The sequence below is a fragment of the Scomber scombrus genome, unplaced genomic scaffold (genome assembly GCF_963691925.1).
Source record: "Scomber scombrus unplaced genomic scaffold, fScoSco1.1 SCAFFOLD_276, whole genome shotgun sequence".
Lineage (NCBI taxonomy): Eukaryota > Metazoa > Chordata > Actinopteri > Scombriformes > Scombridae > Scomber > Scomber scombrus.
The window spans coordinates 14,431-40,238 of NW_026910266.1; the positions used below are offsets into that span (position 1 = coordinate 14,431).

Genomic DNA, 25,808 nt, shown 5'->3' on the forward strand with positions numbered 1-25,808 from the left:
TTGTCTAACAAACGATTTAAGAGAAGACTCCTCATGAGGTTTAACCGCTGCTTTAGCATAGACTGTATATAAGAAATGGACGTAACATCCGTGACGTCACCCATTGGTTTGTGGACTGCTGCTCGGAGGCCAATAGTATCGGATCTTGAAAATTTCAGGGTGCATGCTGGGAAAAATAAAAACATGGATTCTACTTATATGGGCATCAGGAGGAGCATGAGGCGCCCTCCTGAACCTGTGAACCAATCAACCTGTCAATCACCACGTAGCCACGCCCTAATGCATACCCTGCTTTATCGTCACATATAAAATCAGGGAGGCCAAAATGTCCCAAATGAACATCATACTGCATTGAAGAAGGCTTTAAACTAGCGATTGAGACCATAAACACATTTTGAAAACGTTTACTGAGGTTAGAAATCAAGTGAGAAGTTGGTGAATTCTCCATTGACTTGTATAGAGACGGAAGTCCTTTTGACACCAAAACGGTCGCCCCCTGGTGGCCTTTTGATAGAATGCAGTTTTAAGTTACTTCCTGGTTGGCCTCATTTCAGAGGACCAGAACTACCCACCTGTGCTTTAGTGATAGACATGTCAAATAAACAGGACTAGCCTACTATAAAGCATTGGTTTGGTCCTGGTAATGCAGTTCATATGTAATCTAATCGTGTTATTTTGAGGCATTTATAATTTGTACCACATGGTGTTTTCATGGCCAAGACTCATATTATTTAATTTGTTAAAATATTATTTTTACGCAACATTGCTAAGGATTAACCCGAAAGTAGTGTTACTAGTAGTGTAATTGATTACCTTCTACAGGGAGTAATTAAATAAAGTCATCTATTCCCTTTTTTTGAGTAACGACTCAAACACTAGAGTCCTTTATAAGGACTGACTAAACTGACTGAGTACAAAGTGCAGGAGAGAGACCTGACTGGCTCCTTAAAACACAAAAAGTCAAACTGTCACAAGCTGAAGCAGCAAAAGCAGCAACGATCTGATGCTGCAAGACTTTCTGGGTGTGGCAGTAAACACTGTCGGTGCCACCAGAGGGCGCCACAACAAGTTCATCAGTGTGCAGTCATTTCTTATTAGTGTCGGTAATGTCCTTTCTGTTGTTGGTAATATGTCAAATCTTAAATAAATCATCCAGAATAATATTCACTCCTTTGTGTTTCTATAGTTCCTGTAAAGTTTTCACACTAACAGCTGAACAGAATTTCTCTGAATGAGAGTTTATTTTATAAGCTTCATGCAGGTCATGATGTTCTGTACTGTACAGATTAAATCACATAAAACCTGTTAATCATTCATCTTTACAGCTGATGGTTGGTGTATTGTTGAACTATGGACTGAAACACACCCTGTGTTACTGTGAAGCTACAACATTTATCAGAAGAGATCTGACAAAGCTCCGCCCCTCACCTGACTCACCTGAGACAAACCAGGAAACAGTTTATTGTTGGTCTCTAAAGAGACACACAGACTGAAAAACAGAGCATCAGATTCACCTTCAGACCAAACTAACAACTTCCTCTGAGTGAGTACAGCTACAGGAGAGAAAAGTGGAAAACTAGAACTCTGCTGCTTCAACCTGCTGACTCTCCACACACTGAAGGTGAGTTTGACTAAAAACTGGAGTCACACTGAAAGTAAATGTCAGTGAAGTTAGTAGAGGAGGGAGGGGAGCCATGACTGACTGTACTTTCTGTCTGCTGTGTTTTCAGCTTCACTCAGAGACTAAATGGCTTCCAGATCAGAGAAGGATCTCTGCTGTCCGGTCTGTCATGAGGTCTTTAGAGATCCTGTTGTTCTGTCATGTAGCCACAGCTTCTGTAAAGACTGTCTGAAGAGCTGGTGGAGAGAGAAACCAACACGTGAGTGTCCAGTTTGTAAGAGAAGATCTTCAAAGGATGAACCACCTCGTAACCTGGTGTTAAAGAACCTGTGTGAGTCCTTCTTACAGGACAGAGATCAGAGAGCTTCAGAGGCTCTCTGCAGTCTGCACTCTGAGAAACTCAAACTCTTCTGTCTGAACCATCAGCAGCCAGTGTGTCTCATCTGCAGAGATTCAGAAAAACACACCAACCACAGATTCAGACCCATCGATGAAGCTGCACGACAACACAAGAAGAAACTTGAGGAAACTCTGAAGCCCTTAAAGGAGAAGTTAAAGGTTTGTGAAGAAGTTAAAGTGAAGTTTGATCAAACAGCAAAACACATTAAGGTCCAGGCCCAACACACAGAGAGGCAGATTAAGGAGCAGTTTAACAAGCTTCACCAGTTTCTCCAAGAGGAAGAGGAGGCCAGGATGGCTGCTCTGAGGGAGGAAGAGGAGCAGAAGAGTCAGATGATGAAGGAGAAGATGGAGGCTCTGAGCAGAGAGATAGCAGCTCTTTCACACACAGTCAGAGCCACAGAGGAGGAGCTGAGAGCTGAAGACGTCTCATTCCTGAACAACTACAAGGCTGCAGTGGAAAGAGTCCAGCGCTGCCCCCTGCTGGATGATCCACAGCTGCCCTCAGGAGCTCTGATAGACCAGGCCAAACACCTGGGCAACCTGGCCTTCAACATCTGGAACAACATGAAGGAGATGGTCTCCTACACTCCTGTCATTCTGGATCCAAACACTTCTGCTCCAAGACTCATCCTGTCTGAAGATCTGACCAGTGTGAGATATGAAGAAGGACAGCAGCTTCCTGATAATCCAGAGAGGTTTGACTTCTTCTTCTCTGTCCTTGGCTCTGAGGGCTTTAACTCAGGGACTCACAGCTGGGATGTCGAGGTTGGAGACAGTAAATACTGGAGAATGGGTGTGTTATCAGAGTCTGTTCAGAGGAAGGGAGGCATACAGTCTGGATTATGGACAATAATGTTCTATAAAGGTAAATACTCAGCATCTTCACCATCAGCTCCCCCCACTGACCTCCCAGTGAAGAAGAAGCTCCGGAGGATCAGAGTGAATCTGGACTGGAACAGAGGAAATCTGTCGTTCTCTGATCCTGATACTAACACACACATACACACCTTCACACACACTTTCACTGACACACTGTTTCCATACATTAGAACAGCGGATAAACTTCCACTGAAGATTTCTCCACTGAAGGTCTCTGTGACAGTGAATCAATGATGATGATGATGATGATATTTACTCATTTATTTCTTAAAGGGAAAAGCTGCTTAATTAATTTCAGTTTTAAGTTGTTTTTATTGATACTGTGTCTTTTAAATGTCTTAAATGTTTTCTGATGTTTTCTTTGTGTGGAGCCAATAATCAATGTTCAGATTATAAAATTTACAAACATTAAACATAATTTGTGTTTAATTAAATAAACTGTATGTAATAACTTAAATATTTGTATAATTTTCCATTTGATGTAATGAAACCAAAATGATTCAGTTTTCCATCAGTTGTCATTGAATCAGAGGAAGGTTTTATTTAGTTGAAGGGAAGTTGAAGCAGCTTAAGAACAGAGACCGATGAACAGGACCTTCATCAACGTTAACCTGATGTTGTGTTGGTCTTTTATTTCTCAAACTTTAACACATTTGTAGGTGACATGTCACAGTCTGACTTTAGTTCTGTTTATTCAACCTCTTTTATAAACTCAAACCTTTTGTTAAACACTTCTGTAAATACTTTTTTCTTCTTTGGGTGAATAAAATCCTCTTTTTTGGAAAACTACCTTGTGTCTGTCAGTTCAGTCAGAAACACACATGATGGAACTTCATAATAACTCACATTGACTCAAATACAAACAGACACATGACATCATCATTAATATTAGCTGCACCACATCTTTAAAAAAGCAGCTCAGATTTGACGGAGTTCAGCGGGACTTCTCTCTCGTCGGACTCCGATGTTCCGAAGCGGTTCTGAGGCTGCAGGTCCGGTCAGCTGGCCGGGTTCGGCTGCTCGTTCCGGGCCGGTCCTGGAGTCTGGCGTCTCTCGAATTACAGGTGAATGAACACCTGAGATGGCGATGCGGGTGGCGAGGATTAGCTTACTGATTAAATTTGGTTCATTGCTCAATAAACTTCAGAGAGTCGGAGGTGGCCAAGCGTCACACTCTCAAAGTCCGTCAAACAGAATGAAACTGATCCAAAATCAAAAGAGGTATTTAATGTCTTTGGTTGAGTTTAGCAGACAGGTTAAAAAAGAAGATATTATTGAGCTTCGTGGGCACGCAGCTAAGTATAGTAACTAAGAGACTATAGATGATCAATCAAAAATGAAACAAAGCAAAGTTCAATGAATATAGGAAAGCGAACGAGAGGGCTGCGAAAGCAGTAAGGAGGTCGGTCATAAGGTCCAGGCGGACTCTTAACTGTCCACCTATCAGTTTCTCCCAGGTGGGGAGTTCTGGTCCTCTGCAATGAGGCCAACGCGGAAGTAACTTAAAACTGCATTCTATCAAAAGGCCACCAGGGGGCGACCGTTTTGGTGTCAAAAGGACTTCCGTCTCTATACAAGTCAATGGAGAATTCACCAACTTCTCACTTGATTTCTAACCTCAGTAAACGTTTTCAAAATGTGTTTATGGTCTCAATCGCTAGTTTAAAGCCTTCTTCAATGCAGTATGATGTTCATTTGGGACATTTTGGCCTCCCTGATTTTATATGTGACGATAAAGCAGGGTATGCATTAGGGCGTGGCTACGTGGTGATTGACAGGTTGATTGGTTCACAGGTTCAGGAGGGCGCCTCATGCTCCTCCTGATGCCCATATAAGTAGAATCCCTGTTTTTATTTTTCCCAGCATGCACCTGAAATTTCCAAGATGGCGCTGCTCAGATCCGATACTATTGGCCTCCGAGCAGCAGTCCACAAACCAATGGGTGACGTCACGGATTTTACGTCCATTTCTTATATACAGTCTATGGTTTCTCCTCCTAATTTTTATGACTTTATGAGAGGAATAACTTTTTACTGGATTATTTAATTCTTTAGTCGATTAACACAATCCATCCAACATCATCATCCACATTGATTATTTCATCTTGTGTAACGTATCATTCATTTTAATATACAAACAGAATAATAACACACTTGATGTTATATCAGTGTTATTCATGGATCAGATGAAAACCAACAGAATAAAACAATGAACCGAACTTATTGAAATGTTGTAATTAAGGCTGTTAAGTTCTTTACCAATAGATAAAGTAATGATAGTATCTGTGTATCTCACTCACTCATTTACTTCTTGTAACATACATTTATACACATTTACTTTATTTAATTCATTTATTTGATGAAGTAATGTATCTTAGTCTTAACTGTAGGTGTTTGACATTGGTAGATGTAAAGGTTTGTTTCTTGAATTGAACTTGAATTATTGTAACATCATGATCGACCTGAGAAATTGGTTAAACACTTTATTTTTTTAATGATGGAGTCAGAAATACAGCTTCATTATAATCTCCCTGGAATGAAACTTCACCTTCAAATTTCAAAACAGGGCTGTCCAGATATTTGTCAGGAAGGACTTTGGCTGCGTTCAGACTGCAGGCAAATCTGATTCAAATCTGATTCCTTCTCAATTTTTAGGCCTGACTGTTCACACTGTGGACAAGTGGGATGTGGTTATGTTCAGACTGGGCCACATTAATGACCAATCTGACAGGTTGCTGTGGCAACGTCGTCGGAGCGGAGGCGTCATCTAGCGTGTATTGTGTGATGTCATATAATTGCGACAGCAAGCCCTCGAGCTTCGCTTGAACGGAGCCATCTCCCCAAAGATTAAGAATTTGGTTTGGTCCTCTGTCCAAGGACTGATGTTTGACGTCCTCCATTGATATCAGCTAGCAACAACAACTGGAATAATAACCATTGATATCAGCTAGCAACAACAACTGGAATAAGCCTCCATTGATATCAGCTAGCAACAACAACTGGAATAAGCCTTCATTGATATCAGCTAGCAACAACAACTGGAATAATAACCATTGATATCAGCTAGCAACAACAACTGGAATAAGCCTCGATTGATATCAGCTAGCAACAACAACTGGAATAAGCCTCGATTGATATCAGCTAGCAACAACAACTGGAATAAGCGGGTCTGGTGTCGCATAGAGTGACGTAGTGTAGAGACGTAGACAGACGTCATGGGCAGTCAAATCCGATGTGAGTGTTTGGAGCTGTTCAGACTCAGACACATCTGTCCAAATGAGATGTGAAACTACCTCCCAAAGGTGGTTTCCATCTGGTTTGCAACAATCGGATTTCATGTGATTTATGACTGTTCAGACTTCATAAGAGCATCTGGTTCCAATATAGATTGGCTAAAAATCGGATTTTGGCTTGCAGTCTGAATGCAGCCTTACACATTGTAAGAATTTTGAGGTGTGAGGTATGGTTCTGATAATGTCTCGCGATGGCACCAAGAAGAACCTTTGATGTCTCTCAGTGTTCTTACCCAACCCCAGTGCTGACTTTTGGGGGGCTGAATGTTCGTGCCTTCCTAAAGCTGGTCTGCCTGTGATATCAGATCTTGATTCAGTATTATGGCAGGAAGGGTGAAAAGGTGCTCATGTGAACCCCATGTCCTGCTACATAGTTAACAAACCAATTATAAACCATTCACAAAGCCTTTATGAGGAAAGACTTATTGTCAAGTGGTACCAGTATATGTGTTGTCCATGTGTCCACTTAATATCAACTCAAGTAGTATGACACAATTTGATCCGATCAATGATAAAAACCTGGAGGACTTTATAAAACATCTGAAAGTTCATGTTTTTTCAACTATGTTTCCAACTGCATGGCTTCAGATCTACAGATATTCCACACATCTCTTCTCTCAGGTGTCTTTTCACAGGCCCTGAAACCTGCCGTCATCACACCCCTGTTAAAAAACAACAATGCAGAAATTATGAGCAATGAGTAATTATAGGCACATATCAAACCTCCCTTTTTAAGTTAAATCATCAAAAAGCAGTTTTCCCAAAGCTGAACAACTTCTTGGTACTAAACAACTGTTTTGATGTCTTCAGTCAGGATTTTGCCTACAGCAGGCTATCAAAAGCAGCAGGCTGAAGCTGATATCATGTTAGCTCTAACTCCGTAAATATACCACCTTTTTAGGCGGGAAAGTAGCCCTTTAGATCCACAATGTGACGCTAATCTGTCCAAATAACAGAACTCTGAATGAGAGTTTATTTTATAAGCTTTATGCAGGTCATGATGTTCTGTACTGTACAGATTAAATCACATAAAACCTGTTAATCATTCATCTTTACAGCTGATGGTTGGTGTATTGTTGAACTATGGACTGAAACACACCCTGTGTTACTGTGAAGCTACAACATTTATCAGAAGAGATCTGACAAAGCTCCGCCCCTCACCTGACTCACCTGAGACAAACCAGGAAACAGTTTATTGTTGGTCTCTAAAGAGACACACAGACTGAAAAACAGAGCATCAGATTCACCTTCAGACCAAACTAACAACTTCCTCTGAGTGAGTACAGCTACAGGAGAGAAAAGTGGAAAACTAGAACTCTGCTGCTTCAACCTGCTGACTCTCCACACACTGAAGGTGAGTTTGACTAAAAACTGGAGTCACACTGAAAGTAAATGTCAGTGAAGTTAGTAGAGGGAGGGAGGGGAGCCATGACTGACTGTACTTTCTGTCTGCTGTGTTTTCAGCTTCACTCAGAGACTAAATGGCTTCCAGACCAGAGGAGGATCTCTGCTGTCCGGTCTGTCATGAGGTCTTTAGAGATCCTGTTGTTCTGTCATGTAGCCACAGCTTCTGTAAAGACTGTCTGAAGAGCTGGTGGAGACAGAAACCAACACATGAGTGTCCAGTTTGTAAGAGAAGATCATCAAGGACTGATCCACCTCGTAACCTGGTGTTAAAGAACCTGTGTGAGTCCTTCTTACAGGACAGAGATCAGAGAGCTTCAGAGGATCTCTGCAGTCTGCACTCTGAGAAACTCAAACTCTTCTGTCTGGACCATCAGCAGCCAGTGTGTCTCATCTGCAGAGATTCAGAAAAACACACCAACCACAGATTCAGACCCATCGATGAAGCTGCACGACAACACAAGAAGGAACTTGAGGAAACTCTGAAGCCCTTAAAGGAGAAGTTAAAGGTTTGTGAACAAGTTAAAGTGAAGTTTGATCAAACAACAAAACACATTAAGGTCCAGGCCCAACACACAGAGTGGCAGATTAAGGAGCAGTTTAAGAAGCTTCACCAGTTTCTAGAAGAGGAAGAGGAGGCCAGGATGGCTGTTCTGAGGGAGGAAGAGGAGCAGAAGAGTCAGATGATGAAGGAGAAGATGGAAGCTCTGAGCAGAGAGATAGCAGCTCTTTCACACACAGTCAGAGCCACAGAGGAGGAGCTGAGAGCTGAAGACGTCTCATTCCTGAACAACTACAAGGCTGCAGTGGAAAGAGTCCAGCGCTGCCCCCTGCTGGATGATCCACAGCTGCCCTCAGGAGCTCTGATAGACCAGGCCAAACACCTGGGCAACCTGGCCTTCAACATCTGGAACAACATGAAGGAGATGGTCTCCTACACTCCTGTCATTCTGGATCCAAACACTGCTGGTCCACAACTCATCCTGTCTGAAGATCTGACCAGTGTGAGATGTGAAGGAGAGAAACAGCAGCTTCCTGATAATCCAGAGAGGTTTGATTATTATCCCATTGTCCTGGGCTCTGAGGGCTTTAACTCAGGGACTCACAGCTATGATGTCGAGGTTGGAGACAATACAAGATGGGAACTGGGTGTGTTATCAGAGTCTGTTCAGAGGAAGGGACCCACACAGTCTGGATTATGGATAATATGGTTCTATAATGATAAATACTCAGCATATTCACCATCAGCTCCCTCCACTGTTCTCCCAGTGAAGAAGAAGCTCCAGAGGATCAGAGTGAATCTGGACTGGAACAGAGGAAATCTGTCGTTCTCTGATCCTGATACTAACACACACATACACACCTTCACACACACTTTCACTGACACACTGTATCCATTCATTAGAACTTTGGATGAACTTCCACTGAAGATTTCTCCACTGAAGGTCTCTGTGACAGTAGGATGATGATGATGATGATGGTGATGATATTTACTCTCATTTATTTCTTAAAGGGAAAAGTTCTTTAATTAATTTCAGTTTTAAGTTTCTTTTATTGATGCTGTGTCTTTTAAATTTCTTAAATGTTTTCTAATGTTTTCTTTGTGTGGAGCCAATAATCAATGTTCAGATTATAAAATTTACAAACATTAAACATAATTTCTGTTTAATTAAATAAACTGTATGTAATAACTTAAATATTTGTATAATTTTCCATTTGATGTAATGAAACCAAAATGATTCAGTTTTCCATCAGTTGTCATTGAATCAGAGGAAGGTTTTATTTAGTTGAAGGGAAGTTGAAGCAGCTTAAGAACAGAGACCAATGAGCAGGACCTTCATCAAAGTTAACCTGATGTTGTGTTGGTCTTTTATTTCTCAAACTTTAACACATTTGTAGGTGACATGTTGTTACAGTCTGACTTTAGTTCTGTTTATTCAACCTCTTTTATAAACTCAAACATTTTGTTAAACACTTCTGTAAATACTTTTCTCTTCTTTGGGTGAATAAAATCCTCTTTTTTTGGAAAACTACCTTGTGTCTGTCAGTTCAGTCAGAAACACACATGATGGAACTTCATAATAACTCACATTGACTCAAATACAAACAGACACATGACAGCATCATTAATATTAGCTGCACCACATCTTTAAATTACACATTATTATGTTTCCCTCATGTAAAGCGTCAGCAGCTCAGATTTGACGGAGTTCAGCGGGACTTCTCTCTCGTCGGACTCCGATGTTCCGAAGCGGTTCTGAGGCTGCAGGTTCAGTCAGCTGGCCGGGTTCGGCTGCTCGTTCCGGGCCGGTCCTGGAGTCTGGCGTCTCTCGAATTACAGGTGAATGAACACCTGAGATGGCGATGCGGGTGGCGAGGATTAGCTTACTGATTAAATTTGGTTCATTGCTCAATAAACTTCAGAGAGTCGGAGCTGGCCAAGCGTCACACTCTCAACGTCCGTCAAACAGAATGAAACTGATCAAAAATCAAAAGAGGTATTTAATGTCTTTGGTTGAGTTTAGCAGACAGGTTAAAAAAGAAGATATCATTGAGCTTCGTGGGCACGCAGCTAAGTATAGTAACTAAGAGACTATAGATGATCAACCAAAAATGAAACAAAGCAAAGTTCAATGAATATAGGAAAGCGAACGAGAGGGCTGCGAAAGCAGTAAGGAGGTCGGTCATAAGGTCCAGGCGGACTCTTAACTATCCACCTATCAGTTTCTCCCAGGTGGGGAGTTCCGGTCCTCTGAAATGAGGCCAACGTGGAAGTAACTTAAAACTGCATTCTATCAAAAGGCCACCAGGGGGCGACCGTTTTGGTGTCAAAAGGACTTCCGTCTCTATACAAGTCAATGGAGAATTCACCAACTTCTCACTTGATTTCTAACCTCAGTAAACGTTTTCAAAATGTGTTTATGGTCTCAATCGCTAGTTTAAAGCCTTCTTCAATGCAGTATGATGTTCATTTGGGACATTTTGGTCTCCCTGATTTTATATGTGACGATAAAGCAGGGTATGCATTAGGGCGTGGCTACGTGGTGATTGACAGGTTGATTGGTTCACAGGTTCAGGAGGGCGCCTCATGCTCCTCCTGATGCCCATATAAGTAGAATCCCTGTTTTTATTTTTCCCAGCATGCACCTGAAATTTCCAAGATGGCGCTGCTCAGATCCGATACTATTGGCCTCCGAGCAGCAGTCCACAAACCAATGGGTGACGTCACGGATTTTACGTCCATTTCTTATATACAGTCTATGGTTTCTCCTCCTAATTTTTATGACTTTATGAGAGGAATAACTTTTTACTGGATTATTTAATTCTTTAGTCGATTAACACAATCCATCCAACATCATCATCCACATTGATTATTTCATCCTGTGTAACGTATCGTTCATTTTAATACAAACAGAATAATAACACACTTGATGTTATATCAGTGTTATTCATGGATCAGATGAAAACCAACCGAATGAAACAATGAACCAAACTTATTGAAATGTTGTAATTAAGGCTGTTAAGTTCTTTACCAATAGATAAAGTAATGATAGTATCTGTGTATCTCACTCACTCATTTACTTCTTGTAACATACATTTATACATCTTTACTTTATTTAATTCATTTATTTGATGAAGTAATGTATCTTAGTCTTAACTGTAGGTGTTTGACATTGGTAGATGTAAAGGTTTGTTTCTTGAATTGAACTCAAATTATTGTAACATCATGATCGACCTGAGAAATTGGTTAAACACTTTATTTTTTTAATGATGGAGTCAGAAATACAGCTTCATTATAATCTCCCTGGAATGAAACTTCACCTTCAAATTTCAAAACAGGGCTGTCCAGATATTTGTCAGGAAGGACTTTGGCTGCGTTCAGACTGCAGGCAAATCTGATTCCTTCTCAATTTTTAGGCCTGACTGTTCACACTGTGGACAAGTGGGATTTGGCTCTGTTCAGACTGGGCCACATTAATGACCAATCTGACAGGTTGCTGTGGCAACGTCGTCGGAGCGAAGGCGTCATCTAGCGTGTATTGTGTGATGTCATATAATTGCGACAGCAACAACAAACCCTCGAGCTTCGCTTGAACGGAGCCATCTCCCCAAAGATTAAGAATTTGGTTTGGTCCTCTGTCCAAGGACTGATGTTTGACGTCCTCCATTGATATCAGCTAGCAACAACTGGAATAAGCCTCCATTGATATCAGCTTGCAACAACATCTGGAATAAGCCTCCATTGATATCAGCTAGCAACAACAACTGGAATAAGCCTCCATTGATATCAGCTAGCAACAACAACTGGAATAATAACCATTGATATCAGCTAGCAACAACAACTGGAATAAGCCTCCATTGATATCAACTAGCAACAACAACTGGAATAATAACCATTGATATCAGCTAGCAACAACTGGAATAAGCCTCCATTGATATCAGCTTGCAACAACATCTGGAATAAGCCTCCATTGATATCAGCTAGCAACAACAACTGGAATAAGCCTCCATTGATATCAGCTAGCAACAACAACTGGAATAATAACCATTGATATCAGCTAGCAACAACAACTGGAATAAGCCTCCATTGATATCAACTAGCAACAACAACTGGAATAATAACCATTGATATCAGCTAGCAACAACAACTGGAATAAGCCTCCATTGATATCAACTAGCAACAACAACTGGAATAATAACCATTGATGTCAGCTAGCAACAACAACTGGAATAATAACCATTGATATCAGCTAGCAACAACAACTGGAATAAGCCTCCATTGATATCAACTAGCAACAACAACTGGAATAAGCCTCCATTGATATCAGCTAGCAACAACAACTGGAATAAGCGGGTGTGGTGTCGCATAGAGTGACGTAGCGTAGAGACGTAGAAAGACGTCACGGGCAGTCAAATCCGATTTGAGTGTTTGGAGCTGTTCAGACTCAGACACATCTGTCCAAATGAGATTTGAAACTACCTCCCAAAGATGGTTTCCATCTGGTTTGCAACAATCAGATTTCATGTGATTTATGACTGTTCAGACTTCATAAGAGCATCTGGTTCCAATCTAGATTGGCTAAAAATCGGATTTTGGCTTGCAGTCTGAATGCAGCCTTACACATTGTAAGTATTTTGAGGTGTGAGGTATGGTTCTGATAATGTCTCGCGATGGCACCAAGAAGAACCTTTGATGTCTCTCAGTGTTCTTACCCAACCCCAGTGCTGACTTTTGGGGGGCTGAATGTTCGTGCCTTCCTAAAGCTGGTCTGCCTGTGATATCAGATCTTGATTCAGTTTTATGGCAGGAAGGGTGAAAAGGTGCTCATGTCAACCCCATGTCCCGCTACATAATTAACAAGCCAATTATAAACCATTCACAAAGCCTTTATGAGGAAAGACTTATTGTAAAGTGGTACCAGTATATGTGTTGTCCATGTGTCCACTTAATATCAATTCAAGTAGTATGACACAATTTGATCCGATCAATGATAAAAACCTGGAGGACTTTATAAAACATCTGAAAGTTCTGGTTTTTTCAACTATGTTTCCAACTGCATGGCTTCAGATCAACAGATATTCCACACATCTCTTCTCTCAGGTGTCTTTTCACAGGCCCTGAAATCTGCCGTCATCAAACCCCAGTTAAAAAACAACAATGCAGAAATTATGAGCAATGAGTAATTATAGGCCCATATCAAACCTGCCTTTTTAAGTTAAATCATCAAAAAGAAGTTTTCCCACAGCTGAACAACTTCTTGGTACTAAACAACTGTTTTGATGTCTTCAGTCAGGATTTTGACTACAGCACAGAACTGAGACTGCTCTTCTTAATATATAATATATATATTAAGGTCTTCAATGACATACGTTTAAACACTGACAGGAGCAGAATTTCAGTGTTCGTGTTACTGGATCTCAGTAAACCTTTGTGTTTCTGTAAAGTTTTCACACTAACAGCTGAACAGAACTTCTCCTCTGAATGAGAGTTTATTTAATAAGCTTCATGCAGGTCATGATGTTCTGTACTGTACAGATTAAATCACATAAAACCTGTTAATCATTCATCTTTACAGCTGATGGTTGGTGTACTGTTGAACTATGGACTGAAACACACCCTGTGTTACTGTGAAGCTACAACATTTATCAGAAGAGATCTGACAAAGCTCCGCCCCTCACCTGACTCACCTGAGACAAACCAGGAAACAGTTTATTGTTGGTCTCTAAAGAGACACACAGACTGAAAAACAGAGCATCAGATTCACCTTCAGACCAAACTAACAACTTCCTCTGAGTGAGTACAGCTACAGGAGAGAAAAGTGGAAAACTAGAACTCTGCTGCTTCAACCTGCTGACTCTCCACACACTGAAGGTGAGTTTGACTAAAAACTGGAGTCACACTGAAAGTAAATGTCAGTGAAGTTAGTAGAGGAGGGAGGGGAGCCATGACTGACTGTACTTTTTGTCTGCTGTGTTTTCAGCTTCACTCAGAGACTAAATGGCTTCCAGATCAGAGGAGGATCTCTGCTGTCCGGTCTGTCATGAGGTCTTTAGAGATCCTGTTGTTCTGTCATGTAGCCACAGCTTCTGTAAAGAGTGTCTGAAGAGCTGGTGGAGACAGAAACCAACACGTGAGTGTCCAGTTTGTAAGAGAAGATCTTCAAGAACTGATCCACCTCGAAACCTGGTGTTAAAAAACCTGTGTGAGTCCTTCTTACAGGACAGAGATCAGAGAGCTTCAGAGGCTCTCTGCAGTCTGCACTCTGAGAAACTCAAACTCTTCTGTCTGGACCATCAGGAGCCAGTGTGTCTCGTCTGCAGAGATTCAGAAAAACACACCAACCACAGATTCAGATCCATCGATGAAGCTGCACAACAACACAAGAAGGAACTTGAGGAAACTCTGAAGCCCTTAAAGGAGAAGTTAAAGGTTTGTGAAGAAGTTAAAGTGAAGTTTGATCAAACAGCAGAACACATTAAGGTCCAGGCCCAACACACAGAGAGGCAGATTAAGGAGCAGTTTAACAAGCTTCACCAGTTTCTAGAAGAGGAAGAGGAGGCCAGGATGGCTGCTCTGAGGGAGGAAGAGGAGCAGAAGAGTCAGATGATGAAGGAGAAGATGGAGGCTCTGAGCAGAGAGATAGCAGCTCTTTCACACACAGTCAGAGCCACAGAGGAGGAGCTGAGAGCTGAAGACGTCTCATTCCTGAACAACTACAAGGCTGCAGTGGAAAGAGTCCAGCGCTGCCCCCTGCTGGATGACCCACAGCTGCCCTCAGGAGCTCTGATAGACCAGGCCAAACACCTGGGCAACCTGGCCTTCAACATCTGGAACAACATGAAGGAGATGGTCTCCTACACTCCTTTCATTCTGGATCCAAACACTGCTGGTCCAGAACTTATCCTGTCTGAAGATCTGACCAGTGTGAGACGAGGATGGAGACAGCAGCTTCCTGATAATCCAGAGAGGATTAACTCCTTGATCTCTGTCCTGGGCTCTGAGGGCTTTAACTCAGGGACTCACAGCTGGGATGTCGAGGTTGGAGACAATACATTCTGGCTACTGGGTGTGTTATCAGAGTCTGTTCAGAGGAAGGGAAGCAAACAGTCTGGATTATGGAGAATATGGTTCTATAATGATAAATACTCAGCATGGTCACCATCAGCTCCCCCCACTGTTCTCCCAGTGAAGAAGAAGCTCCAGAGGATCAGAGTGAATCTGGACTGGAACAGAGGAAATCTGTCGTTCTCTGATCCTGATACTAACACACACATACACACCTTCACACACACTTTCACTGACACACTGTTTCCATACATTAGAACAGCGGATAAACTGAAGATTTCTCCACTGAAGGTCTCTGTGACAGTAGACTGATGATGATGATGATGATGATGACGATGATGATGATGATGATGATGATGAATATGAATATGAATATATAAATATACCTTACATGTAAAATACTGATACTAAATCAAGTTTTGATGTATTAACTTGTAATCGTTGTACATTGGTTCAGATAGTTTGGTATTTGTTGGTTATGGGTTAGGGTTAGGGTTTGTGGATCTCTTGCATGTCATCTGCATCATTTTGTACAAGAAACTAAACATTTGTGACAGTTTTTAGTTCAATCTTGTTGTAACATTGGCTCAAAATAACAGATTGTCAAAGTTAACCTGATGTTGTGTTGCTGCTTTATTTCTCAAACTTTAACACAGCGACTTTTAGTGTGGAAGCACATGTTGTTGAGTTTGGTGCAGTTTAATTTGTATTTTACTGTTTGAGTTTGATCTATGAATGTATGTATTATTCTTGTATTTGTAAAGTCCATCTACTGATATGAACTGTAATCCTGGGATTTGGCGCTATATAAATAAAAGATTGATTGATTGATGAATGTCATTCATAAGAGAAAGAGCTTCTGTCCAAATGACAGATTGGCCTCCGAGCAGCAGTCCACAAACCAATGGGTGACGTCACGGATGTTACGTCCATTTTAAATACAGTCTATGGTAATATCACAGCAACGTGTTGTGTTTTTACATTAACCACAAAATTACTACAAATCTAAGATACTTCATGGCTAAATTATTGTATGGTCAAATTTTGGAAAGGGGATCAAAAACTGTAGAATTAATTGGTTTTAATGGGGACATTTTGTTCCTAAGAGTCTTAGTGTCACAATTTTGCATAGTGTAAGTGATTGGTTGAAGTTTTAAAAAATATAACCTGCACCAACCTGCACCAAACTACACCAACCTGCACCAAACTACACCAACCTACACAAACCTACACCAACCTGCACCAACCTGCACCAAACTACACCAACCTACACCAACCTACACCAACCTGCACCAACCTACACCAAACTACACAAACCTACACCAACCTGCACCAAACTACACCAACCTGCACCAACCTACACCAACCTGCACCAACCTACACCAAACTACACCAACCTACACCAACCTACACCAAACTACACCAACCTACACCAAACTACACCAACCTGCACCAAACTACACCAACCTACACCAACCTGCACCAACCTACACCAAACTACACCAACCTGCACCAAACTACACAAACCTACACCAACCTGCACCAACCTGCACCAACCTACACCAAACTACACAAACCTACACCAACCTGCACCAAACTACACCAACCTGCACCAACCTACACCAACCTGCACCAACCTACACCAAACTACACCAACCTACACCAACCTACACCAAACTACACCAACCTGCACCAAACTACACCAACCTGCACCAAACTACACCAACCTGCGCCAACTTACACCAACCTACGCCAACCTGCACCAACCTACACCAACCTGCACCAACCTACACCAACCTACACCAACCTGCACCAAACTACACCAACCTGCACCGACCTACACCAACCTGCACCGACCTGCACCAACCTACACCGATCTACACCAACCTACACCAACCTACACCAAACTACACCAACCTACACCAAACTACACCAACCTGCACCAAACTACACCAACCTACACCAACCTGCACCAAACTACACCAACCTGCGCCAACATACACCAACCTACGCCAACCTGCACCAAACTACACCAAACTGCACCAACCTACACCAACCTGCACCAAACTACACCAACCTGCGCCAACTTACACCAACCTACGCCAACCTGCACCAAACTACACCAACCTACACCAACCTGCACCAACCTGCACCAAACTACACCGACCTGCACCAAACTACACCGACCTGCAACGACCTGCACCAAACTACACCGACCTGCACCAACCTACACCAACCTGCACCAACCTGCACCAAACTACACCAACCTACACCAAACTGCACCAAACTACACCAACCTGCACCAAACTGCACCAACCTGCACCAAACTACACCAAACTGCACCAACCTGCACCAACCTGCACCAACCTACACCAACCTACACCGCTATCCTTTTAAACACCCTGATAACAGCCCATCTGGATTACTGTAATTCTCTCCTCTTTGGTCTTCATCAGAAATCTCTTCTGAAACTCCAACACCGCCAAAAAGTATAAAGAAAATACAAATGAAACGCAAAAAATGTCATTAGTGAGGCACAAAGGGTTAAAAGGTCTAAATACAGATAATAAATTCAGGTAGAGAAACACTGCAGGAGTGATTAACTGTGACTGGTGACATTTGTGAGAGCTGACGGCACAACACGAACAATTAACACCAATTAAACTACAAATTCACATTTATACTTTTCTTCTCTCGCTTTGTCTCCATTTCACACTTTTCTTTCCCAGAAGACGTCCGGTGCTGGATTATCTCCACTTTCACTGGCAAAAAAAAAAGAGACAAATAATATTTCAATATCTGAACGTCTAATTTGAGATAAGCTCAACCTCGTGGCAAAGCAATTAAAACGCGTGAATGGAAACGAGCGGTTTATCTCAGCGAGGCATCGAGTCGGTTGAAAAGTGACAAAGTGACAGAAGTAAAGAGGCGACATCATCGACAGAGGAGGAACAAAAACTGTGGATCTGAAACGCTGACATTAAGAACTGCGTCTGTATGAATGTGGAGAGGAAGTTAATGCTTTATGGAGGGTCATTTGGCTCCTAATGCTCAGAGATAACAGGTGTCAATGAAAACCCATTTATGGCTTCCAGAGCAAAACAAGCTATTAACCCGCCTGGCACAGAGTGCTCTCTCTCCCTCTGTCTCTCTCTCTGTCTCTCTCTCTCTCTGTCTCTCTCTCTCTGTGTCTCTCTCTCTCTCTCTCTGTCTCTCTCTCTCTCTCTCTCTGTCTCTCTCTCTCTCTCTCTGTTTCTCTCTCTCTGTCTCTCTCTCTCTCTGTCTCTCTCTGTCTCTCTCTCTCTGTCTGAGTGAGTGTGTGGAGTGTGCTGAGCGGTTTGAGAGCGGTTGTTTTGAGCGTTTTCTATCTCTTAAGTATTTTTTCTATTTTTTTTCTTTAATGTATTGGTTCCTGTAGTTTGTTATTAAGTGTTGGTTGTGTTTTGTTGGTTTTATTTTATTTTTTTGGGGTGTTTTTGTGGGTTTGCCGATCCGGCTTTGTCTGGCCGCCACACAAACAATGGTGGTCGGCGGCGGTGATTTCACCCGGTTGTCGCGGAAGCACGGCATCAAGGTGGATGCCGGGTCTCAGCACACCGTGGAGGAGGTAGCTTTGGCTGTGGGAGAGGTGGTTGGATTTGACAGCATCAAATCGCATCTCGAATGAACAAAGCCGTAGTTATTTTCCTAGATGAAGTGAGGAAGGTGGAGCAGGTGGTTGAGAGTGGGATTGTTATCAGAGAAACTTTTATTCCGGTGTTTCCACTTGTGAGTCCTGCAAAGAAAATAATGATCTCCAATGCTCCACCTTTTATTAGAAATGATGATCTGTGTAAAGCACTGTCCAGATATGGACAACTGGTGTCGCCCATTCAAATGGTTCTGTTGGGATGTAAATCACCGAAGCTAAAACATGTTGTATGTCACAGAAGACACGTTTACATGCTGCCAAAAGATAATGATTCTCACCTAAATCTGACACTAACCTTTAATGTTGAAGGGTTTAACTATGTGGTTTTTGTCACGTCAGAGAACATGAAATGTTTTGGGTGTGGGGATGAGGGGGCACCTGGTTCGGGCTTGTCCAAAATCCAGGCAGGAAGCCGGGGGTTCGGGCTCGGATCGGCCGGCAGGAGAAGCCGGCGGCTCGGGACCGAGTCTGCCGGCCGGAGAAACCGGCGGCTCGGGACCGAGTATGCCGGCCGGAGGAGGCTGGAGGTTCGGGCTCGGATCAGCCGGCGGGGCGGGTGGAGGCAGATAAAGCCGCGTAGGAGCATACAGGTGAGTCATGCTCACCTGTTGCATCGCAGGATGCAGAGAAAACAGCGACAGCTGGTTTAGAAACAAAGGAGGGTCAGACTGAAAAAGAAATGATTAGCAATTCAGTGGTGAAGGGGAAGAAGGTGTGCAGTGATGGTGACAGTGTTATAAATGATGTGTTGATGGAGGACATCTGTGATGACACAAGTCTCACAGTTAAAACTGGTAAACGTAAAAAAAAGGGCTGATAAAAAGATGCAGAGTGAGGTTAAAACCAGGAGGATGGTACAGACTGTCTCTGATGAGGAGGAGGAAGAGCTGACTGCTTCTCAGGCAGAGCAAATTACATCATACTCTATGGAAACAATAAAACAGTTCCTAGTACAAACTAAAGGTCGGAGATGTTTGCAGTTGCAACATTTCTTCCCTGATCTCACTGGTTTTATTAGATCTGTGGCTCGACTCAGAAGACAAGACGCTTTCGACATACTGGAGGTGTACAGACTAAAGAAACTGGTGACTAAAGCCAAAGCTAAACGTGATGATGATGATGATGATGATGATGATAATGATGATGATGATGATGATGTTTAAATACATCATCTTATTGATTATTGTCTGTCTCTCTAGTAGAGCTGCAGATTTTATTTAAACCATGGCAGACATTAATATTGGGTCCATAAATATTAACGGGGCACTTGGTGACGTCAAGAGAGCTTCTGTTTTTAAATAGTTTGAGTTAAAAAACCTGGATGTGGTGTTTCTCCAGGAAACTCATAGTGACTCTGTCAATGAGGGGGATTGGAAGAGGGAGTGGGCAGGGGAAGTCTTCCTCAGCCACAAACGGTCCAACAGTGCTGGGGTGGGAATCCTCTTCTCCAGAGTTTTTAGTCCTCGCTCTGTGGAGGTGCAGGAGATCATGTCTGGGCACATTTTAAGGGTGAATGCTCTTTATGAAAATGTAAAAATGGTTTTTATTTGTGTTTATGCTCCGGTTTTAAGCTCTGAGAGGATGAACTTTTTAAATGTTTTATGTGATGTTGTTCGTGACTGTGCTGATGATTATTTATTCTTGGGTGGTGATTTTAACTGCACTGAGGATTTTAAGTTAGACAGGAATCATCTGGAGCCTCATCCTGCTTCCGCTGCTCGACTCAGACTGTTAGGTTTCGCTCTTAGGACCAAATAAGCAAGACACGGATGCCAACTCAGTGCAAACAGAGTTTATTTGGGGTCAGAGCGTAGATGGAGTGGATGTGGGAGAGTGGGACCTGGGACCAGGAACAGGATTCAACGGCTGGCTGGGCGTAACAGGAGAGCGAACGGGCAGGTAGGTGGATCTGAGACGGAGACAAAACAGGAGTTAAACAGAGGTCTTCCAAACAACAGTTAAACTAAGGTAAGTATATCTAGGTTAGCCAAGCTGTGTACCACATGGGTAAACGGACGATCTGGCGAAGAATGGGATGAAGAACTGGTCTTAAATACTGCAGCAGCTTGTTGAGATGATGAGGTGATTGAGGCCAGGTGTGAAGAACCAGCAAGGGAGGAACCAGGGAGGTTACACACACACACACACACACACAAAGGGGAGGGGAGAGAATGCAGATTCCTAACACAGACGTCTCATTGAGACTCATGAGCTGAAGGATGTGTGGAGAGGTTTTAACAGTAGGAACAAACAGTACACCTGGACTCACTGCAGAGATAACTGTCTGTCTCTGGCCAGGCTGGACCGCTTTTACTGTTTTAAACATCATTTTAGTATTTTTAATAGTTGTCGTATCATCCCAGTTGGGGTGTCTGATCACTCTCTGGTTCAGTGCTGTTTTTACATTCAGGATGTGAAGACTTCCAGTGCTTATTGGCATTTTAATACTGCTCTTTTATCGGATCATTCTTTTAGAGAAGCTTTTAGTTTTTTATGGATTTTACACAGAGAAAAAATCCTCATTTTCCTCAGTGCAGCGGTGGTGGGATTTTGGGAAAACCATCATTCAGCAATTTTGTCGTCAGTATACTCGCAATGTCACCAAGTACATTACCAGATCCCTTCAGGACCTGGAGACTGAGGTACAGATGTTATTAGGCTGTACAGGAGATCAAGGGTGTGTTGAAGCCCTTAAAAGTAAAAAGGCTGCTTTAGCCAACCTGTTGGGCGTCACTGCACAGGGAGCTCTGGTCCGCTCACGCTTCATGAACGCCCCACAGATGGACGCCCCCCCCCCCCCCACAGTTTTTTTTTCGGCCTGGAGCGCAGGAACGGTCAGAGGAAGACCATGCACTGTCTGCGCTCCGATGATGGTTCCTCATTCACTGCAGCTCAGGATATACGAAGGTACGCCACCCACTTTTATCGAGACCTGTTTAAAACGGAGCTGGTGGAGGACCCGGAGCTGGATACATCCTTCCTGTCCGATCTTCCACAGGTGGAGGCATCCTCCAACTTCCAGCTAGACGCTGAGTTCACCCTGGAAGAACTTCATGTGGCCCTAATGAGCCTGGCCAATGGGAAGGCTCCGGGGATTGACGGTCTGCCTATAGACTTTTACAAAGTTTTTTGGCAGGTAATGGATCAGGACATGTTGGAGGTGCTCCAGCAAAGCTTTGAAAGTGGGTGCTTACCTTTGAGCTGCAGGAGAGCAGTCATCACACTGCTCCCTAAAAAAGGGGATTTACAACAATTGAGGAACTGGAGGCCGGTCTCTCTGCTGTGTGGGGATTATAAAATCATGTCAAAGGCGCTGACGTTGAGGCTCAGGGAGGTGATGGCTGATGTCATTCATGTGGACCAGACTTACTGTGTGCCCGGCAGGCTGATAAGTGACAACGTCACTTTAATTCGGCATGTTTTGGAAGTCTCCAGCTCATTGGCTATGGATACTGGTCTTATTTCCATAGACCAGGAGAAGGCTTTTGACCGGGTTGAACACAAATACTTGTGGCGGACGCTCCGTGCGTTCGGGTTCAGCCCAGGTTTTATAGCTAGGATCCAGGTTTTGTACCGTGAGGTTGCGAGTATACTAAAAATAAACGGTGGTCTCGCTGCACCTTTCACAGTCCAGAGGGGGGTGCGGCAGGGGTGCTCGCTGTCAGGAATGTTGTATTCTCTGGCCATTGAACCCCTGCTGCACAAACTTAGAAAGGAGCTAACCGGAGTGGTTTTCCCCGGTTGTCCGGCAGCCATAAAGCTGTCGGCTTATGCCGACGATGTGGTGGTGGTTTTTAATTCACAGAGGGACATTGATGTTTTAGAGGAGAATGTGGGTTTTTTTAACAGACTGTCTTCAGGCAAAGTAAACTGGACAAAAAGTGAAGCTGTAACAGTGAAGAAAGATTCTCTGAGTGAGCTGGTTTTACCGGGAGGGTTGGGTTGGAAGACGGGTGGGTTAAAGTATTTGGGAGTGTTTTTAGGGGATGAACTGTTTTTAAAGAAGAACTGGGACGGAGCGATGGAGTACATACAGGGCAAACTGAAGAGGTGGAGGTGGCTTTTGCCGAGCATGTCATTCAGAGGAAGGACACTAATTATTAACAACCTGGTGTCCTCCTCTTTATGGCACCGGCTGGCCTGTGTTGACCCCCCCTCAAATCTGCTGTCGGAGATCCAGGCAGTTCTGGTGGATTTTTTCTGGGACAGACTGCACTGGATCCCACAGGCTCTGCTGTTCCTTCCTAGGGAGGAGGGAGGACAGGGACTGGTGCACCTGGCCAGCAGGGGAGCTGCTTTCAGGCTCCAGTTCGTTCAGAGGCTGCTGTACGGACCGAAGGACCTGGTGTGGAGGCCTCTGGCTCAGCTGGTCCTGCAGCGTGTCGGTGGTCGGGAACTACAGCACTCTGTGTTTTTAATGGATTTTAAGACTGTGAGGTTTCACACCCTGCCTGGATTTTATCGTGGACTTTTTACTGTGTGGAGGCTGCTGCTGAAGCGGAGGGATCAGCATGACTCTCTGTTCTGGCTGCTGCAGGAGCCGCTGGTTCACGGAGGACGCCTGAGCGCCCCCTGCTGGGCGGGAGCAGCAGTAACAGAGGCTTTCAGCAGAGCAGGGATTTTAACTCTCGGAGATGTCCTCACCTTCACTGGACCTGATCTAACAGATGCAGCAGGTCTGGCGGCTGGTCTGGGGGGAAGGTCAGAGAGGATCGTGAGCAGGCTGCTGGACCACTGGAGGAGCTGTCTGACAGGACATGAGCGCCTCCTGCTGACGCACTACAGCGGTGGTGTGACTGTCCCCTGCCCAGACGATCCTTTCCCCCCCCTCAGTGTCCGTCCTTGTTGGACAGACGATGTCAGAAGGTGTGAGGTGAACCTGCAGGAGGCCACGGGTAAAGCTCTGTCTGTTCTGATGGTTGAGTGTCTGAACAGACAGAAGCTGCAGCGTCGGGCCGACTCTCCCTGGAGAGCTCACTTGGGATTAGGTGAGGAAGTCCGGCCTGAGTGGAGGAGTCTCTACAAACCTCCGCTCACTAAGAGAGTGGCTGACCTGCAGTGGAGACTGGTTCATGGGATTTTAGCAGTTAATGCTTTCATCTCCATCCTGAACCCTGATGTTTCAGACAAATGTCCCTTCTGTGGTGCCGTAGAGACAGTGTTCCACTGCTTCTCTACGTGTCCTCGTCTCGGCCCTCTTTTTTCTCTGCTGGACGGATTGTTCAGGAAGGCAGGAGAGGTCTTCTCTCTCCACACCTTCATCTTGGGCTTCAGATATAAACAAGCTGCTAAACAAAAATGTCAGCTTCTGAATTTTATTTTGGGCCAATCAAAAATGGCTGTGTATGTGAGCAGGAGGAGGAAGGTAGAGGACAGTGTGGACACTGATGTGGTTTTATTGTTCAGCAGAATGATCAAAGCCAGAGTCATGGTTGATTTTAAATATTTTAAAGAGATGCAGGACTTGGATCAGTTCAGGCTGATCTGGACTTATGGACTCGTTCTGTGTGCTGTTCAACAACATGAACTCTTTTTTTCAGATCAGTTGATCTGATCTGTTTGTGCGTTATTATTTATTTATTTATTTTTAATTCAATAGTGTAACCTGATTGATAAATAGGTTCAATAAAGGTACTATTTAAAAATCTAAAAATCTCTCTCTCTGTCTCTCTCTCTCTCTCTCTCTGTGTCTCTCTCTCTCTCTCTATCTCTGTCTCTCTCTCGCTCTCTCTCCTTCTTCTTTAGGAAAGAAAAGAGACTGAGGAGCTCAAACAGCAGTTTAAGAAGCAGATTAGTCGATTGACATTTTCCCTTTTCTTTTAAATGCTCGAGCTAAAGACTAGAAAGCTCCCAGAGGAGGAGGATGAGGAGGAGGAAGAGGAGGATGATCCAGCCAGAGGGAGGAAGATGATGGAGGGACCTTCACATGGCATTACAGAGTCTCTGAGAAAGACGAGTTTTGTTCCTGAACAACTAAAAAAACAACTGTGACAGAAATAATGTTCAATTATCAGAGTGTAGTTTCTCTCAAATCATCCTTGAAATTCAGGCATGTTGTCAGAATAACAGCAAACTCTGGAAACTACTGACTGACTGGTAGTGTGAGGGTTACTATACTGTACTATAATGTAAATATATGTCAAGGCAACAGTAAACATCACATTAATATTTAAAATAACAACAACATCTATACTCATGTTTTTATTATGAGGATGAACATAAAAATCATCTTACAAAGTTCTCGTCTTAAAAGTACAAAATTAATTAATTAAATCGCTGTTGAGCTGCAGTGGAAGCATCTCTGAGCTCTTGCAGCTGTTTCATTATTAAGATTATTGATATCAGCAGATAATCAATACTAATTAATATTAAAGCCACAAACACTCTAAGTTCTTATTTCCTGTCAAAGAGAAGAGGAGCAGCCAAACCTGCTTGTTTAATATGTCAGTGTTAATGTGTGTGTGTGTGTGTGTGTGTGTGTGTGTGTGTGTGTGTGTGTGTGTGTCTGCTGCCATATTGTCTCAATACAACAGGATTAATGTGTCAGCAGCTCAGTAACGAGCCGGGAAGCTGCTGAATAAATCTGACTGATAATCTCCGCCTGTGTTCATCTGTCCATCATCACAGAGTCACTGGAAAATATAACACTTATCCAACAGATGTGTACTTTCTAGATTGTTAGAAATAAAGGAAGAACTCTTTCCATAAAACTGAAAAAGAAGAGATTTAGCAAAACTTTATATGAGATTTGTATTGAAGGAATAAGTATTGTCTCCTGTTCTGTGTATGAAGATAATAATATATGTAACACTGTAAACCTGTTGATCTGATCATGTGTTGCTCTGTCAGTATTACATTAATGTTAAATAATGAATGACCTTTATGCACATGTGAATATGTTTAGATGTTCTCTGCAGAAATGTCAAACAAACATTTAAAACGTAATCAAATC

General features: G+C 43.0%; 3 protein-coding genes across 3 annotated transcripts; all 3 read left to right on the forward strand.

Annotated features, from left to right (window-relative positions):
• Positions 1-1,747: 1,747 nt before the first annotated feature.
• On the forward strand, positions 1,748-3,136 carry LOC133976832 (E3 ubiquitin-protein ligase TRIM35-like). The gene has a single exon (XM_062415030.1). It carries the CDS (start codon positions 1,748-1,750, stop codon positions 3,134-3,136), a length of 1,389 nt encoding a protein of 462 aa, XP_062271014.1.
• A 4,539-nt stretch (positions 3,137-7,675) lies between these two features.
• Positions 7,676-9,064, forward strand: LOC133976831 (nuclear factor 7, ovary-like). The gene has a single exon (XM_062415029.1). It carries the CDS (start codon positions 7,676-7,678, stop codon positions 9,062-9,064), a length of 1,389 nt encoding a protein of 462 aa, XP_062271013.1.
• A 5,012-nt stretch (positions 9,065-14,076) lies between these two features.
• LOC133976833 (nuclear factor 7, ovary-like) lies at positions 14,077-15,477 on the forward strand. Its single transcript, XM_062415031.1, has one exon. It carries the CDS (start codon positions 14,098-14,100, stop codon positions 15,475-15,477), a length of 1,380 nt encoding a protein of 459 aa, XP_062271015.1. The 5' UTR covers positions 14,077-14,097.
• The last annotated feature ends 10,331 nt before the right edge of the window (positions 15,478-25,808 follow it).

Coding starts and splice junctions, on each gene's coding strand:
- LOC133976832 (XM_062415030.1), top strand. CDS start 1,748: ATGGCTTCCAGATCAGAGAAGGATCTCTGCTGTCCGGTCTGTCATGAG.
- LOC133976831 (XM_062415029.1), top strand. CDS start 7,676: ATGGCTTCCAGACCAGAGGAGGATCTCTGCTGTCCGGTCTGTCATGAG.
- LOC133976833 (XM_062415031.1), top strand. CDS start 14,098: ATGGCTTCCAGATCAGAGGAGGATCTCTGCTGTCCGGTCTGTCATGAG.